Raw genomic sequence first — 18,016 nt, 5'->3', positions numbered from 1 at the left:
GGAGGAGAAATTTATATAAAATCCCACATGAGGCTGTGTTGTGGCTTACTGATTGAGAAAAGCGAAAAGGTAACGCATCACGATGAGGAGAGGCCGTGGGAAGGTGGAGACAATCGCTTTAATCTGGCCGGCTTTCTCTATCTCTCCCTCAATTTCTGATCATGATAGGAAGCAGAGAGAAAAAGAGCAAGAGTTGAAATGTTGTGACAAGTACTCTCAGGTGAGGGTGGGGCTGATTTATTAGGCCACTGACTTTTCATCTAAATATTTATGGGGAATTAGCGACCTGCAGGCAGGTTCACAGCTTTGGTTAGGTGTTCAAACTGTGACTCAGTGTTTCTGTATCAGAAAACAGACCTGGGTACTTGCCTACAGGAACAGCATTAATGATAAAAGTAAACAGAAGAAGAGATAACAGAGAGAGAGAACAGCAGTTGCTGCATCTTGCGCAAACAGAACATGTAGCTTATTTGTAAGGGACATCATAAACAAGCTTCTTCTTCAGTCATGAGTAAAGTTCTGGTGGAGCCCATGTGAAGCTGGACAACACCTTAAATTAGCAGGTTTATTCATATACAAAAGAATTTATCCACATCCTACTGCGAGGGAAAGTGTGACATTTACTGAGCTCCAGTAAGAATCTAGAAACAAGATTATATATATAAATAACTGGACAAGGAACTGAAAGCAGACTATCAAACCCAGTGAAACCAATATCTGAAACACAGATATACTGGTTACATAAGTGAGAGAGAGAGAGGGCAAAGGGGGGCTCTTACGGACACACTCCAGCAGCTGAGAGTAGCTGTCGTAAGGGAAGAGGGGAGGCTCAAGGCCCCTGAAGTAAAGCTTCAATACACCGGCCACAGAGTCCAGATCACACTCACTGTCTGACAGAGGATCCTCTCCTGCAGGGAGTTAAAACATGACATGTGTGATGACAGTAGTGATGAGACACCAACACCAGCTTCAAAACAGTCCACAGTCAGGCTGCTAAAAGAACAGGACCCTTCTGTCAGATGTAAAGCTGTGATTTTAAGATGTTAAATCATAGTTTCCTGTAAAGATAATCATGGTCATTATTAGAGCTCTAAACATCTAAGTCATAATCATCGTCCAGTATTTTTTACTACTCTATAAACTAATAATCAGCATTTCTGTAGCTGTTCGTTAGCTGCATTGTTATGACACTGCCTGCTCTTCTTATAGTATTAGCACATCTGAAATCACAACCGCTTGATGAATACATGTCCATTTCAACCCACACCACCAATCATCTTTATGTAATAATTACATTTAACACCAGAAAAGGGAAAATGAACTAAAAATACAGGAGAATAAAATAAATAAACATAATAAGCAAAAAAAGCTAATTCCTCTACTTGTCCCACAGTGGGGGAATCACATATCACCAATAACATTAACTAATGATGACAAATAAATGGTATGACATCGAGAGACTATAATTCCAAACAAACAATCAAGTACGATAATAGTCACGCAAAATTTGAAATTTGAAATGTCCCTGTGCTCAAGTCTTGCTCACAATCATTCAGTCACAGATGTTTCTCTTATTAACTCCCACTCTTGCAGCTTTGTCCTCCCCAATTTCTTTCACGTGCCAGTAGAAGGAGTAGACAAGTGCACTACATGTGTTTTGAGGAGTCAAAAATGCTACAGTGGGTATGATACTATTATTCTTATTCATACTAGAAGTTCATCTTTTGACAGGCCATGGGTCTGTGGTTGAATTTTATCAGTTCCAATACGGAACTGATAAAATGCGCTTACCAACATAAAAACAAACTTTTATTCCTTGTAAAAAATGTGATGCAGTTTCACTTCACCTCTTTGTGAGAAGGTGAAGTTATCACTCACCTCTCTCAAATGCGTCTCTGATGAGATTAACTTCCCTCTGCGATCCAGGAACTCTGAATATTCCTTCATGGTGCAGGCCTGACACACACACATATATATCCATTTTGCATTAAATGTCTATAGATGCTTACACAAAAACAAGCCCCTACCCTCTTCCCAGCAGAGCTTAGTGCTATAAAATAAAAAGTGACTGACCGTGAAGGTTTATGAAACGGATGCAACTTTCAACCACCACAGGAATCTGCTGCCCAGAGCTCTGGAGAAAGAAGACGATTAGAGAAGATGAGAAGATGGGAACATTAGAAGAACAAAGGAAAGTGCTGACTCAGTCAAAGACTACAACAGGGCTGTGCGTGGGACCATATAAAACTTTATAAAAAAAAATATAACCAGAATAATCACGGAAAATGCTTTATACCCTTGAAAATGTACATTCTGTAAAATACCACAATAGCTTCACCTCACATTTGGGTCAGAAAGAAATTCAAAACTCTTAAATTAGTCTCTTATATATCATAGTTCACCTATATAGTTTTCAAGTTCAAATATATAAATAAAAAAAACAGTAAAAATAGAAACATTCATTTCCTGTATTTTTGTTTTCACATTTCTACGTACAGGAATTATTCCTTAACAAAAATATGGTGTATAAGTGTTTTTTTGTCACAACATGGAATAAAATCATATATTTTCCCATCCATGGACAGACCTGATATGAAAAATAACCAGCAGGACAGGGAGGAAGATTGTGTACAGACAGAGAGAAAGACATCAGCAAATAAAAAGAGACGGGGGGGGAGGGGGTGGGTGTTATAGCAGGAAATAAAATATGTAAATATCAGGGGTTTTTTGGTTTGGTTTGTGCAAGTAATGTTTACTGACACTAATGTGACTTTGTATAAATTGAGTTGAGAACAAAAAGCTGAAACAGCAATCTGTCTGTTTTTTCACTACATTTAACTCTTAGGAAATATTTATGAAAATGATGTACTCGTAAAATGAAATTTAAAAATAGAGTCTAATAATATCGCTCCACAACTGCTGCCCGTGGAGGATTAAAATAGCTTTTCACCACAATCAGACAGCTCAGCCGTGCAGAGTTACATAATGATGACTGGACCACAGATAGCAGATCTAAACCTACTCCGGTTTGTGAAAAATTAAAAACTATTCCTTTATGTTTTCAACAATAGATTTGATTTGGTGGCAGCTTTGGGGCCTGCTGTATGTAATCAGTCACAGTTTGAATACCTGTGTCCGAGACATTCTTCTTCTTCTTCTGCACCAAGCCAAGCACAGCAGAGTGGAGATAGAGAAAAAAAGTAGCGATTAGAGGAGGGAGAGAGAGAGAAATAAGGGAAATAAAGATTTAGAAGCTGTGGGAAGAGGCTGCACATAAACACACACACATCCACCCAGTAGGAGAGTCGAGAGAGGAGACAGCAAAGAGGCCAGAGTGTTTTAATCCCTTTCACAAGAGGGGGGGGGGGGGCGATAAAAGGAGGGAATGGACTGAAAGGAGAAAAAGCCAGCAGTTAAGCCATGAGCATGACCGTACACATGAAGGCAGCAGTAAATACACCGGCACAATGGAGGGAGGCAGGGTTAGTGTGAGCTTTTGCAGCAAGACCCCCACCCCCAGCCTCCGTGGACTATTCTGTTGCATCAGTGTGACAGGAGGTTGTAAATAATTTCCTTTTGGGGGGGGTGGGGGAGCTGAGCAGCAGTGCAGTGCAGCAAGCAAATCAAAAAGAGGTTAACACAAGGGTCTAGTTCATTTGCATGTGTGTGTGTGTGTGTGTGTGTGTGTGTGCGTGCGTGCGTGCGTGCGTGTGTGTGCGTGTGTGTGCGAGTGTTACCTGTATGTAGGAGACTATGTCTGTGGTGAAGAGTGTGTGGCAGAATTGGGAAACAGGTCTGGACTTCCGAACACGTACTGACCGAGCACATTGCATTCTGGGAAATATAATAAATACGATGCATGATGCCATTTTCCATGTGGGTAAGAATACTCACAAGCTAATGATCTTAACTAAAGGCTAGCATCAGTCACACTTTTTAAAAGTTCCACCCTCCAAAAAAATGTATTAAAAATATTTTGTTTCAGTTTGGTCTCTTTCCTCTTCTCCTCGTCGTCTCTGCTCTCTCTGTGCCTCACAGTCACACTCCCATTAGTTGCTGCTGTGTAAATATATTGTTTACCTGGAAGGGTCGCTGTCGACAGCTTCGGCTGCAGGAGAAAGACAAGCAAGTGAGAGAGTACACGAGGTTAGCTCTTGGGCCTTGGTGCAAAGAATGTGCAGCTATATTAAAAGCCGAATGGATTTTACACATCAAATTGACTGTGTGTACGGGTCTTGGAATGTGACTAAATATGCGACAGAAGGCCTGTTGTGAGTCCAGAAGTAGTTGTGTGACTGTAGCTTATTCCTCTTCACTGCTTGAGGCAGCATTTGACAAAAAAGAAGGATGAGAGGAAGCAATAAAATGTCCCGGGCTCATCATCATTTTGTACCTTTCTGTATGGCATCTTGGAGAAGGTCATGTTTGGCTTGAAGTTTAGAGGTCAGAGAGCTGCTGGTGAGGAACTCCTTCACTTTCTACGAAAAATATGACAAAAACAAAACAAAACAAAACAAAGAAAAGTGTCATAAGTAACATAATGACAGAATATTAACATGGTGATGTGGCTGCAACACTTTCTGAGATAAAGCATCGAAGAGAAAGAATCTTATCAGATGTGTGTTATCATTTGAGTCCATTTAGGGATTAAGAAGGGGAAAAGTGAGAATCAATAATTTAGACCATTTAAATTCTCCTCAGGGAAATTACTGATGTATAACAACAACAATTAACCCCACTTCAGATAATGGAACCATATAAGAGCGATTTTGTGTGTGACACTGTCTTCAGTGAATGAATGATAAACGAAGTTCGTTGAGATCTGGATCGGTCTGTATCTTTGACAGGACGTTTGCTGCTTAAATTCAATGTCTTTATCCGTCTACCTTGGACACCCCTATTGGCTCCCGGAGTGATATCACAGCCAATCAGTGTCTCATTCAGAAACCTAGCTGTCAGCAGTTTCTACAGCTCTGGGATCTCTCTGGGATCAAACCTGTATTCTTCTGATCTCGGTGTGAGCGGTTGCTCTAAATTTATTGTGTTGACACAATTAGAGGCTCCTGGGCTGACTTTTCATTATTACTTCTCAAAACAATGAGCAGAACTCCTGATCAGATGAAGATAGGAACTTCAAATCAGCTGAAGATGAACACAACAGTCTGTGTTTTATGTTGAACATAAAATGTTAAACACAATGTGAAACACAATCTTTACTTTTTGAGTGACATGTACTGTATCACTAGCTCAGGTTGTGTTGATTCTAAATATTTGGACTATTAGAAATACTCACATCATTCTATAAAGTTAACACCTGCACAGAGTTTTAGAGACGAACAGCCCTTATTGGCTAGGAAAAGGTTTAGATATTCAGCCGAGCTTGGACTGATCAAACGTATTGATCATGGCCTCCACTTTAACTCACTGTAAAATAGTAGGTCTCCGTCTCCTGCTGATTGGCTCGACGCTTGGCAAGAGTAAGTTTTGGGGCGGTGCTCCCTACAGGGGGCTCATGTGATAAGCTGCTGGGCAGGTCAGTGGAGGGATTGCACTCGCTGTCACACATGCTGTCCAGCAGGGCTGTGAGTGTGGCTTTCAGTGTTTTACTGATCTGAAGGAAGGAGACACAGGTTTCTAACAGTCAAATGAGCAGGTCACTTAGCGAGTGATGGTTGGAAACAGACAGACAGATCATCACGGAAACAGTAATTATCAGTATTATCTGACCTCCTCCGTTTCCAGGGTAACTGCAGCGAGTCGAGACTGAAGCTGCTGAAACCTGGTCTCCAGCTCGTATCTCACTTGGCTCTCTGCGCTCACCTCACAAACCTGAAATTCACAAAAATTACACGATCTAATGCAGTAAGGGATCTTCCCAACCAAACTGGTGTGATATTTTATTTGATGGGAAAAATTTAGCAGGTTAGAGTTCATAGCTGTGGAGTAGCCACCCAATCCCACCATAGCTCCTGTAGAAGTAGAAGGGTTCATTTTTAAATCAAGTGTGATCACACACTGAAATATGGATGCACCAGCCTGATGGATAAACCCTTCTGTCAGTTACTGTTGCTACACTTGTCAAGCACACTAGCCTACCGTAGCAAAATGATTTGCCTTTGTCAAAGGCACACTCATTTTATTGATTGTTTTTTAATTTTCATACAGAAGTGTGAAAAAGCCACTGATAACATATCTGTTTTGTGGGTAGCTGATTTTCTAAGATGTAGGTAATTAGCTTATTAATGCTAACTCTCGTTACTCAATAAACTGTCAGCAAGGTCTCTTATGGACATGTGATGCTAATGAAGAATAACTTGGACTGAACACGCACAGACACAAAACTATAATGAGTTTGGGAACTGTAACATTAACTTTGCTAACCAGTTTGCTAACCAAGATTCAAGATTCAAAATTTAAGATTTATTTGTCACATGTGGTGCAGATTGCCCACTGGAGTTTAAACATCCCAAAGCAAATAAAGAGCCCTTACTTGGCTAGCTACCAGCCCTAGTCCGACAGCTTCTATGACTTTAAAATAATGTGTGTGTAAGTGAACCGCTGTAGGTTCAACATGGGGTTCAGCATTTAGTCTTTCTAGGTAAAATCACATTGTTGTAAAACTGATATTGAGTCCCTAAGAGTCAAATCTGCTATGATCCCCACATAGGCTATTCTAAACAAACCCAATGTGGGATTTCTATAAGTGAAACCACAGAAACCCTCATTAAGGCCCAAAAGGAGAAAACTGCTCTGGGCCCCATACCGGCTATGTGTTTGCCTTCCCCACACTGACCCACACTAAACCCTCACCTACCACCTATAAGCCTGCATGGGCATGCTTTCTGCGTATTCAGCTTATAATTTGCTCCTTGGCTTTGGATGTACAACAGCAGGTAGTTAGATGGGCACACTAATGGCCACCTACCTGTGATCATTGGGTGCATAATACACTAATAAACTAAGATGGCTTTATAGCTGTGTCATACAACTGTTATTTCCAGAGAAAACATACACCTGCCCCGGGGGGCACAGTGACTTCACCTGGTCTCCCTCATGTGGGTGGTAGTTGAATCGGAAAGGGAGGCAGAAGGCAGCGTCGTGTTGCTGTAGTAACGCGTCTCTGTCTCCGCCCTGGTCCAGAGATGTCACAGCTGCCTCCAACTGCTTGAGTCCCATCTCCTCCGTCTTCTGGATGCGTAACCGACTGGCCAGGTAACACCTCATCACCCTCTCCACAGACAGATGGAAGCCGAGGTCACAGCACTGCCAGGGGGGAAGATGGGTGAGGACAGACGATGGAGGTCGAGAGAGAGGCAATGTAGGAGAAGGAAAAAATGGACACAGAGGGAGAAATGTACAGGCAGAGGGAAGGCCAAAGAAGAAAAAAAAAAAGAAGTTACAATTGATCAGAGAATAACAACAAATAGGAATGAGTCCGACTTTGTTGAACAAATAAACAAGGAAACAGCTTGAACTACATGCTCCTTACATCGATGAGAGTGCTCACGTCCTGCAGGTAGTATTTGTTCATGGCTGCGTTGGCTGCTGCTAGATTCAGCAAGTAGTCATTACGAGCCTTGGTGCACTTCAGCTGCGTCTCCTGCACTCGACCGTGTCTCTGTGCGCACATTCATGCACAGAAGCAAAATAAATGACATTTGAAAACAAAACTAGGTGTTGAAAAATGACAACATATAATGATATTACTCAAAGCATATGCATAACAGAGGAATGCTCTCACAAAATGTTGAACAGGAAATGGTTGGTTCTATGGGAAACTCAATGCAAAGCTTCATGTCACCTGCTCTTTTAACTGTCAGTCTATCTACTTGTTACCCTCTCTCACACACACACCTTCTCCATTAATCTCTCCATCTTCTTGACAGAGCTCCGCCTCTGTCCTCCTGATTGGCCGGGGCCGAGCTCTGCCGATTTGCCGGTGTGTCTCTCCTCCAGCCGCTCCGCTTCCTTCAGCTTCCCCTCAGCTATCAGACAGTCCGTGTGGTAAAGGTTGTATGTCTTCAGGGCCTCAACACAAACACAACATCCACATTACCACATTACCACTCCGAATTTTTATGACCATGTCCTGATCAATTATATGCAAGAGGAAACTCACTGTCTGGAGTTCAGTGGTGACCTTGAGCAGCTCGTCCTGCATCTGAATGCCAACTTCTTTGCTCTGAAATGTGGAAAGTAAATTAAAAGTCAAAAACACTGTTTGTTAAATAAATAGTTTTGTGGAAAATACATGTATCTGTTTTCCTGCTGATACCACTGTTATGTGTGTATGTTAAACATAAAGCTACCTTACTAGCAAAATGCTGTTATCCTAACTTTTAACATTCAGAAGATTTTCTTAGAGTTGATATTTTACAGATATTAATCAAACATAGCATGATGGCAGATGCCTTTTCTCTCTTCTTATTTGAAGAGAGCAGCTGTTTTTAGGTCAGTTAAACTAACTAACTCCACTTTAACATTTGGTGTATAAACATCAATCGTTTCATCAAAAGCTGGGTAAGAGTCCAAATAAGCACATTCTATATCATGTGAAATAATAATTTATTGAATCAATAACAACAGTGATCCATTGCTTTGCAGTTGTGTTGTTACCATATGGTGATACTTTTCATGAATGAATTCCATGAAAAACACATGGAAAATAAAACTTAATTCAAATTTAATAAATCCAACTAGTGATTCTTTGGAAACAAAAAGGTGTCTTGCTTCAATTGGCACAAGTTGTAGCTCCTTCTGGAAAGTGTGAAGGCTTTATTTAAATTCTGCTCACTTTTCATTTGTGAGAAGGTACGGGAGTGTGTGTGCACAGTGTACAGTGTCCAGTGATTTGAGCGAGATGACTGTGTGAACTCTATAAAATGAATGAGATTGGAAGTACCATCGAGATGAGGAGACAGATAAATATATCTTTTCTTTTTTTTTCACTTTCACCACACCACGTTTTTATTGCCTTAATGTCATAAGAACCCCAGATTTCTTGAAAGGGAAAAACATAAAAAATGCAATATTGCCCAAAAAGTGCAGTATTTGCAATGAGGCTATTACAGCCTTAATTTTGATACTTTATTATTTTTGCAGCAATAAGAGTTTATGGAAAAAAAAAAAAGCAACAACAAAAAACCCCAACACTTTTTACCCCGAGCACCCAAAATGGTCTCTCTATTAAAAGTGTAATGGAAATGTAATATATAAATATTGTTTTTCACTTTCACTGCATCAAATCTTTACACCTAACCATAGATATAAAGTTTATTACTTTTTAAAAAATGTTTTATGCCCTTGTTGTCACAAGTCGCCTTGTGCTTTGCTATGTACGTATGCTAACAAGTAAAGGCACAGATCACTTTGAGGTGATGTTTACATGAATGTACTCCTCATTTGGAGCACTGGTTCTACACCCTTTTGTGCTTCGGGCACAAGATGCATTGCTTCCACTTTCTGGAGGGCCCTGGCTCTGGCTTCCTCCTCCTGACCATGTACCTGGCCCCACAGATCCTTGATCAGAGCCAGCTTGTTTCTCCTGAGACAGTCTGGCCAGAACAGTCTGTCATGGAACCGCAGGGCCGGATTGATCTGCAAAAATCTCTTCTGGGATATTGCTAAAATTGCACACCCTGTCTCATTGTTCCATCTCCCTTGATCCATCCTGGCTTTCATATTAATCCTCACTGCTGGTAACATTCTCCTCAGTAATATCCTCCTCAGTCACATCCTTCATAGTAACATCCTCCTTTGTAACAAACTCCTCAGTAATATCCTTCTCAGTAACATCCTCCTTAGTAACGACCTCCTCAGTAACATCCTCTTTAGTAACAATCTCCTCAGTAACATCCTCCTCAGTAACATCCTCCTCAGTAACATCCTCCTCAGTAACATCCTCCTCAGTAACAGTCTCCTCAGTAACATCCTCTTTAGTAACAATCTCCTCAGTAACAGTCTCCTCAGTAACAGTCTCCTCAGTAACATCCTCTTTAGTAACAATCTCCTCAGTAATATCCTCCTCAGTAACATCCTTCATAGTAACATCCTCCTCAATAACATCCTCCTTAGTAACAACCTCCTCAGTAACATCCTCCTTAGTAACAACCTCCTCAGTAACATCCTCCTTAGTAACGACCTCCTCAGTAACATCCTCTTTAGTAACAATCTCCTCAGTAACATCCTCCTCAGTAACAGTCTCCTCAGTAATATCCTCCTCAGTAACATCCTCCTCAGTAACATCCTCCTCAGTAACATCCTCCTCAGTAACAGTCTCCTCAGTAATATCCTCCTCAGTAACATCCTCCTCAGTAATATCCTCCTCAGTAACATCCTCCTCAGTAACATCCTCCTTAGTAACAATCTCCTCAGTAACATCCTCCTCAGGAACATCCTCCTCAGTAACAGTCTCCTCAGTAACATCCTCCTTAGTAACAATCTCCTCAGTAACATCCTCCTCAGGAACATCCTCCTCAGTAATAGTCTCCTCAGTAATATCCTCCTCAGTAACATCCTCCTTAGTAACAGTCTCCTCAGTAACATCCTCCTCAGTAACAGTCTCCTCAGTAATATCCTCCTCAGTAACATCCTCCTCAGTAACATCCTCCTTAGTAACAGTCTCCTCAGTAACATCCTCCTCAGTAACAGTCTCCTCAGTAACATCCTCCTTAGTAACAATCTCCTCAGTAACATCCTCCTCAGTAACATCCTCCTTAGTAACAATCTCCTCAGTAACAGTCTCCTCAGTAATATCCTCCTCAGTAATATCCTCCTCAGTAACATCCTCCTTAGTAACAATCTCCTCAGTAACATCCTCCTCAGGAACATCCTCCTCAGTAACAGTCTCCTCAGTAACATGCTTCTTAGTAACAACCTCCACAGTAACATATTGTTCAGTAACTGCTCACTCTCCTCAGAGGATTGCATGACTGCAGTAAGAGCCTCCTTTAGTTCCAGGATTCTTTTCATGGCTGTTGGGAGAAATGACCAGCCAAAGTGTTTTCAAACATGCACCTGAATAAACATGCTATTTTATATCCAATAGGGGAGAGGAGGCTCTCTCTTGATCAAGAAAGTGCATAAACAGAGCCCGTTAGGCCTTTGATGATGCCAAATTCAAAAACACACAAAAATATAGTCTCAGCCACATTCACACCACTCTTTTATATCAATCCCAGCACACCAAGCCATTTTTATGGTTTTCCGCTTTTGTATTGTTATACATTGTGCAAAGTAAGAGAGCCAGGCCTCCATTGAAGCTTAATGTGATGAAGCTCTGCTGGCCCTGGTGGTTGAAGGGGGGTAATCAGACCGAACACCTGTCTTCCCTGTATTTTCAAAACTCAAAAGTCAAAAAGAAGCAAATGTGCACGTTTGGGCCCCAAGGTGCCTTGAGGGTAAAAGAGATTATTCAGTGAGATAGTTCACTTTTCATGTTTGGCAGCCAACAGCTGCACTCATTCTTATGTTGTGTTGTATGAAGAAATGATACCGCCAACAAACACAAACACAAAATCAGAATATGTTTTCTTAACACCTTGTTTAAGGTTTGAGCTTGCTTTCTCCAGGTATTTCCTGACCTAGCCTGAGTCTGGCTCTTTGTGAATTTTCTGCCTCATAGAAAAAAAAATGACGTTTTTCCTGCCACCATCACCCGGAGCTGCTCTCAGCGGGAGAACTGCTGGGTCTCGACCGGTTCTGTACGTTGGTTGACTTTACTTGATTTTTCTCTTTCTTTCTTTCTTTTTTTTTTTTTTTTGATATCTAGAGAATAGTAACCCTAAGCTACAGCTACAGTGCACGAGTTCAAAATATATCATTAGTTTGTTATGTCAGAGCTTTGTGCAAAATCAAAGTAAGATTTTTAGTTTTCTATCATGAAAAAGTGAAAACAAATTCTGAAAAACTGAAATATTTTGACACCAAATTTGACTCAGGTTCTAACCCATTCCTCTTGATCATCTTTCAGATTTTTTGGGATGAAAATTTTGTTGTTAGTATTCAATGTAGACTGACGAAATTAAAAATGTCTGCAACATAACAAAATGTGGAAAAAAAGGTTAAAGGGAAAACTATGAATATATACTGCTTCATTCTGAGATTTCTGCGTCCTTAAACAGGATGCATGGCTTGTGTGCACACAGATTATACACATTTAATTATACTTATTGGCCCTGTAGTTGAAGCTTTCTGAAGCCAACTGCATCCAGCATTTCTTTCTACAAATGGTTGTCTGCTCACCCGTTTGTGCAGACGGTGTGTATCCTCTGTGCCGTGCACCAGTCTCTGTGTGAGTGTGTTGCAGCAGGTGTCCCCCAGTGCTGCATGTTCCCGGCTCTCAAGACGAGTCTGAGTCAGCAAAACAGACCAGACCTGGCACACAGACTGACCCCACTGCTCCTTCCTTGAGGAGAAAAAAGTGCACACATTCACACTTCGGAATCACCTGAGAACCAGCGAAGACACAAATGTACACACACTCACTTCTTAGTCTTGTGGGTGAACCTCTCTGTAAGTTTGTCGAGGGCACGCGCGTATTCAGCCTCGATGTCACCTCGGCGTCGGAGAAACTCAGAGAGGTCTGAGAGCTGCTGCTGTTTCACCTCCACCTGAGAGTCTAAAATCTTGATTTGGTCTGTCAGCTGGGCCCGCAGGTCTGACACAGACGGACAGGGACACAGACACGCAGAGGAAATAGGAGACGGTGATTTCGGCAACACTGTCACTCATTCTGGGTTTGAACCCTGGTCCCCACTGACAGTCTTTATCAAACTATGTTCAAATTTCGACCCAAATTCTCCCCCTCTCTCTCTCTTTATATATATAATATACATATAAAAGTGTGTCCAAACTTTTGACTGGTAGTGTATACGCTGTGGGTTCCAGAAGTCTGACAGAAATCTGACACTTGCTGTCGTTTGTGAGGGTGATTGTTTCCTTCAGAATAATTGGCAGCGGGGAATGAATTATCATAGACAGCTCACTTGTAATGACCCAATATAACCTTTTAACACACACTGCCCTCCAATCACACTCCAAGCACAGTTAAGGCAGCAGCACTGCGATTTGATGAGAAAAGGCTAATACAAACATCACCCTTGCTTTGCCCTCTCATCTCTCTCTTTTTCTTAACTTTTTTCATCTGTTCTCAGCTCCCATTTTACCCCCCCACACCCCACCCTGACTGCTGTGCCCACCCCATTGCTCCCCTCTTTACGCTTTTTCTCTGCTTCTGTGTGAGTACACAGCCCTGGGCTGACTGGATTTGAGGAGACAGCGTCTCTAATACTGACTATAAATACACCCTTGTAGTACAGTACAGAGAGCCAGCCAGCCGCAGCATGCACGCTCCAAAACACAGCACATGATGCACACACAGCTGTTGTCATGTGAAAATCTTGCAATGCCACTTTTGGTCAAGTTCACGTCTTCTCAGGCCGAATGCTCTGATGCGGATTTAGGATTTAGGGTTTTAATATTTTCTGATCTAATGACAGGAGGAAACCTTTCACATGGATTGTGACCAAGCTCCAATCAAACTTGACTTTATCACAATGTCTCTGAAAACATCCACTGTATGTCTGCACACAGGCGTTTAGAGGGAGTAGATGGCTGGATGAATGTGCAAAGTGACTGCACATCCATGCATGAATGCCCACCTTGTTCTCATTCATGCATGCCAAGTAGTGCTCAAACGCAAATAGAGGTGTGTAAAAGTGCAGCAATGTAAACTGGCACACACACACACACACACACACACACATACACAATGGCTTACCTTTCATCTGGGATTCATACTCGGCCAGACTCCCCTTCTCCCTCCTCAGCTTTCCATGTGCTGTCATCATGTTTGACCCCTTGACCCTCGTCCGTCAATGAGACGTTACTCCTCGAATGCTCCTTCTCCCGTATCTTCCCGTAACCCTTTCAGCCCCAGAACCTGCTCTTCCTCTGTAGTCTGTGACCTTTCACCCTTGAACCCTCTGGCCTCCTTGCTCTACAGCTGTGTAGCTGCGTACATCAGCATCAGTGTCAATCGGCTGCACTTGGTGGGGATGACAATCGGGTCGATGTGTCCCTGGATTCCCCTGGGTTTCTTGTATGAATGCAGATCCATAGGTGAACTGACCTGAGCAGAAGACAGTCGAAGGGGGAAGGGGGGAGAAAAACAACAATCAGAGAGGAAGCACATGACAAGAAAACAACAGGAGGCTAGAGACACAGATTTACTGAGGGACAGAACCAGAGTATGAAAGAGTCAGAGGAAGACAAATGAAGGCAGAGCGATGAAACTGAAAGGGACAGTGTCACCAGATAGAGAGATTTAATAGGACGGACAGTGAGATTGGAGCAGAGCTCAGAATGGACAGTAAGAGGGCAGAGTGATGGGGATGTGAGAGAGGATGGAGGATGGGGGATGGCAGGATGAGAGGTGATGAGTAACAGCAGTAATAAAGGACGTTCAGTGTGTCAAGATCGAAGTTTGGAGCATGTATAAAGATAATGGTGAAATAAACAAGGAAACATCTGCAATGATGTTTTTGTAAACGTGCTGTAACAAGCAGAGCATGTTTTCTAAAAGGGCAAAGGTCAAAGCTGCAGAGTGTCACAGACATCCTGCGACTCGTGGTTCATTGATGCATTAAAACATAACTCACAGTTGGTTTGTGGGTTACCTTCGCTGTTTACACAGGCTTAGGTGGGGACTGCACCAGTCTCATTAACCATGAGAAGTGGCTTAGTTCTCAGCCTGTTGTCACTACCTCAGTCGAGCTGACAAAGAGAACTCGCTCAAGTAATAGGCATTCAAGTTAGAATTTTCACTATTTTACCAACTGTCTTAACACTGATATCTTTGGGTGATGAGATGTTGTGTACACATTAAAATGATGAAGCGCCTTTATGTCTTATGCAGAGGAAATGGATGATATCTGACACTGTTTACGACAGTTAAAACAAACAAACAAACAAACAAAAAAAAAAATCGCATCTCAAATCTTAAAGAGGATGAATTGCAACTTCAGCATGACTGCAGTGAGCAGGACTTGTTAAATCCAAATATAATCAAAATTGCAATATGGCACTGCATTGTTTGCAGCAGAAATAAGAGAGTGTGCTGGTTCAGTTTGAACTCAAACACACATCATAATCATTATCATATAAAATGTTTAAGTGGAAGTTAAAACGCAGCTCATGGTTCATATCATTATGAAATGAGGTAATTACAATATGTTTTTATTTTTGCACATTTTTCAGCCCAGATACAAAATCAGTGGAAAGATTTTATTGGATGCAGATTTGGGCTTCTCAGAACAAACTGACACATCCATCCCGGTGCTTCATAAATGAATATTAAACGGGAAACGGGAGAAAGACTGGAGGGAACAGAAAGTTATGATTTCAGTCTGAGCTGAACATAAAAACACTAAAACATTCTCCAATTTACACAGGATTTCGTAGCCAGGTTACTGCTGGTGCATCGGGTGGTTTGGGGTGAAATATCATGGACCTCTACAGACGGGCCACTTGTTAATTCTCACACAAAATATGAGGCCAAAAAAATCGCTTTGTATTATTCAAACACGGGACAGGTCACAGGAATTTGTCTTTGCAAAAGGTAAACCTTTACATCTGGAACCAGGGGCACCCTAAATAAATCCTTCACAGCTGGATCAGGCCTTTGAACAAAAAAACTAGGGTACCAATGATGTTTTCCCAGAAGGTGGGATGTACTGAGAGGATGGGAAAGCCAGGATCCTGCACTGCAGAATTTAAGCTAGTCAACATTTCGAATTAGCCTTACATGCATGTGACTGCATGCTGACATTACATTAGATAAAGTAATCTGCATGGACACTTATTAGTCAGCATAAACTGCACCGACCTAAAACACACATCATATCTAGCTTTTAAATTTCATATCACACACACACACAGACAAACACAAACCACTTAACTACTAGTTCAACCGTAATCCTAACCCTGACCTGACGTTGTAGGGACTTGCTTTTTGTCACCATGGAAGACAAGTCCCCATAAAAATTTATGAGACAGATTGTTACACAGTGTGATTAATACCTACACCACATGTCACACACACACACACACACACAAAGGGGCAAAGGAAACTTCAACCCACATCCTGTGTCAAAGAGGCTTTGCTTTCGCATTGTTCCTACAGAAGCTTCAAGCAATAGTTTAGGTTTGCCTAAAAGCAGTAACTGAAACAAACTGTGACAAGGAACACACTCACTACTGGCCTAACTGAAGAAAAGCTGATCTTGTTAGTGTAGGTGGTCGATGTAGTTTTGAAGAAAAGAGGGCTCGGTTTGGAAGACATGGAAGAAAAACAGAGAAATGATCCACATGTTCCATACGATACACTGGTTGAGCATTCGCTAAATTAGTGTATGACCGGCACCTGCTTTCATTTTCTCACCCAAAACTGTGTGGTGGTTGGAATCCAGACATACTGAACGAAAAGAGAAAGAATGAGAGAGACTGAGATGTTTACGAACGAGACTGTGGAGGCCCTGAGACCTTAGGGGCTGCAGAATGCCTCAGAGGGTTTAATGAGCATGCAACCTTAATGTCTACAGAACACGGTATACGTCAGTAATCTCAGAAAGAGAAGAGAGGTTGTGAGAGATCCAGCAAAAGACTAAGAAAAAGAGGGGCAGAGAGGGCAAAGATGTGAGGTTATCGAAGAATGATGTTTCATGCTTAAAGTCAAGGTCATAGTGAGAAGAAGGTTATGTGATATATGGGGTGACTATAAAGTAGATTGAAGACAAGAGAGGATCCATGCGGTGCAGTGTGATAGCTCCTTATTACCACTAAGGGGATTTTCAGTTAATTTCCTCTAAAGAAAAAAAATGAAGTGCTAAGCAGAAGTAATGCAGGATACAAGTGGGACATTGTGTTTGATATACTGGCTGATACTATATGGGGATTTCCTGACACTGCTGGAAGCAAATCACTCTGTGCTACATTGGCCCCGTTACTGTACAGAGCGTTATCTTGTGTGTCACATTATATTATATAGAAACCTACAGCTGCCTCTTAAGAGCTGGTTCCTCTGAATTTGACTGCCATCCCTCATCCATGCGGAAGAAGCCAAATCGTTGCACATTCGAAGCAAAATGCCAGAAAACAAAACACATGGGTGTAGATGGGACGCTTAGCCAGATGATCTCACATCCTGAGAAGCTGCCATTTGGGAAACTCAAGGGTTCAGCTGAGCTGTAGCAGTATGAATGGGAGGTGAAGTGTCATCGTTATCAGCAGATAAGCACCGTCAAACATGATTTCGTGCTAATCTGTGTCAGAGCTGTATGTTCACGCCAGCCACCACAAGTCTTGTAGAGTCAGGTGAGACTCCCATCTGTGTGATGTCCTGATTGGAGAGGCTCTTAGAGATGGGGACATGATTGGGAGAATATGGAGCTGCTTGTGATTTAGGAGGGAGCAGCAGATAAAGAGTTTGTGGAATAGAGAAGGTCTCACTGAAAAACATGCAAAAAAAAAAAAAAAAAAGTCTGCAGGAACCATGTACCTCACTGAGTGTGTTGAAGGTGTCACTTTATTAGCCCAAATAATCAACAACAGACAGGACCCACAGCAGCTTTTGCACTACAGGACTGTGTTTCCTGTAGAGCAGAGGACTGTAGAATAACAGCTGCTGGCCTCTGTCGTGCATTTTATTTTTTAATTGTGTTATTTGGCTGGACAATGTACAATACCTGGCTATTTCAATAATTGATTTTGTACATAAAGAACAGTTTACTCGGCATGAGATGTGCTGCTCAGATTGTTAAAATAGCTGTATAATGTCTCTGGAATGAGAAGGCCAAAAAAAAAAAAAAAATGGGATGAAGTCATCATATTTTATTCCCCTTTTGTTTGGAAAGGGTGATGATGTGGATTTAAAAAGGTCAGTGTTTAACAGGAAAAAGGGAGTGATGAAGGATGCTGTCAGATTCACCAAGGGAACCGTAGGATCAGACTTTGCTCC

The 18,016-nt window shown here is 41.8% G+C and overlaps 1 protein-coding gene across 2 annotated transcripts in view; it reads right to left on the bottom strand.

The window, feature by feature from the left end:
- The window catches only part of arhgap4b (Rho GTPase activating protein 4b), a 28,900-nt gene that overhangs the window by 7,966 nt on the left and 2,918 nt on the right, over positions 1-18,016 (bottom strand). For both annotated transcript variants that reach the window (XM_029505886.1, XM_029505887.1), the window contains exons 2-17: positions 13,781-14,131; positions 12,487-12,658; positions 12,244-12,406; positions 8,120-8,182; positions 7,855-8,028; positions 7,490-7,618; positions 7,042-7,263; positions 5,728-5,829; positions 5,426-5,611; positions 4,394-4,478; positions 4,081-4,108; positions 3,738-3,834; positions 2,074-2,134; positions 1,879-1,956; positions 780-908; positions 50-155 (exon numbers count right to left, since the gene is read on the bottom strand). In XM_029505886.1, coding sequence (XP_029361746.1) covers positions 50-155; positions 780-908; positions 1,879-1,956; positions 2,074-2,134; positions 3,738-3,834; positions 4,081-4,108; positions 4,394-4,478; positions 5,426-5,611; positions 5,728-5,829; positions 7,042-7,263; positions 7,490-7,618; positions 7,855-8,028; positions 8,120-8,182; positions 12,244-12,406; positions 12,487-12,658; positions 13,781-13,850 — 1,865 coding nt within the window. In that variant the 5' untranslated portion in view covers positions 13,851-14,131. The remainder of the gene's footprint in view (positions 1-49; positions 156-779; positions 909-1,878; positions 1,957-2,073; positions 2,135-3,737; positions 3,835-4,080; positions 4,109-4,393; positions 4,479-5,425; positions 5,612-5,727; positions 5,830-7,041; positions 7,264-7,489; positions 7,619-7,854; positions 8,029-8,119; positions 8,183-12,243; positions 12,407-12,486; positions 12,659-13,780; positions 14,132-18,016) is intronic.

The sequence above is a fragment of the Echeneis naucrates genome, chromosome 7 (assembly GCF_900963305.1).
Source record: "Echeneis naucrates chromosome 7, fEcheNa1.1, whole genome shotgun sequence".
Taxonomy (NCBI): domain Eukaryota; kingdom Metazoa; phylum Chordata; class Actinopteri; order Carangiformes; family Echeneidae; genus Echeneis; species Echeneis naucrates.
This window is presented reverse-complemented; position numbering and strand designations above follow the sequence as displayed.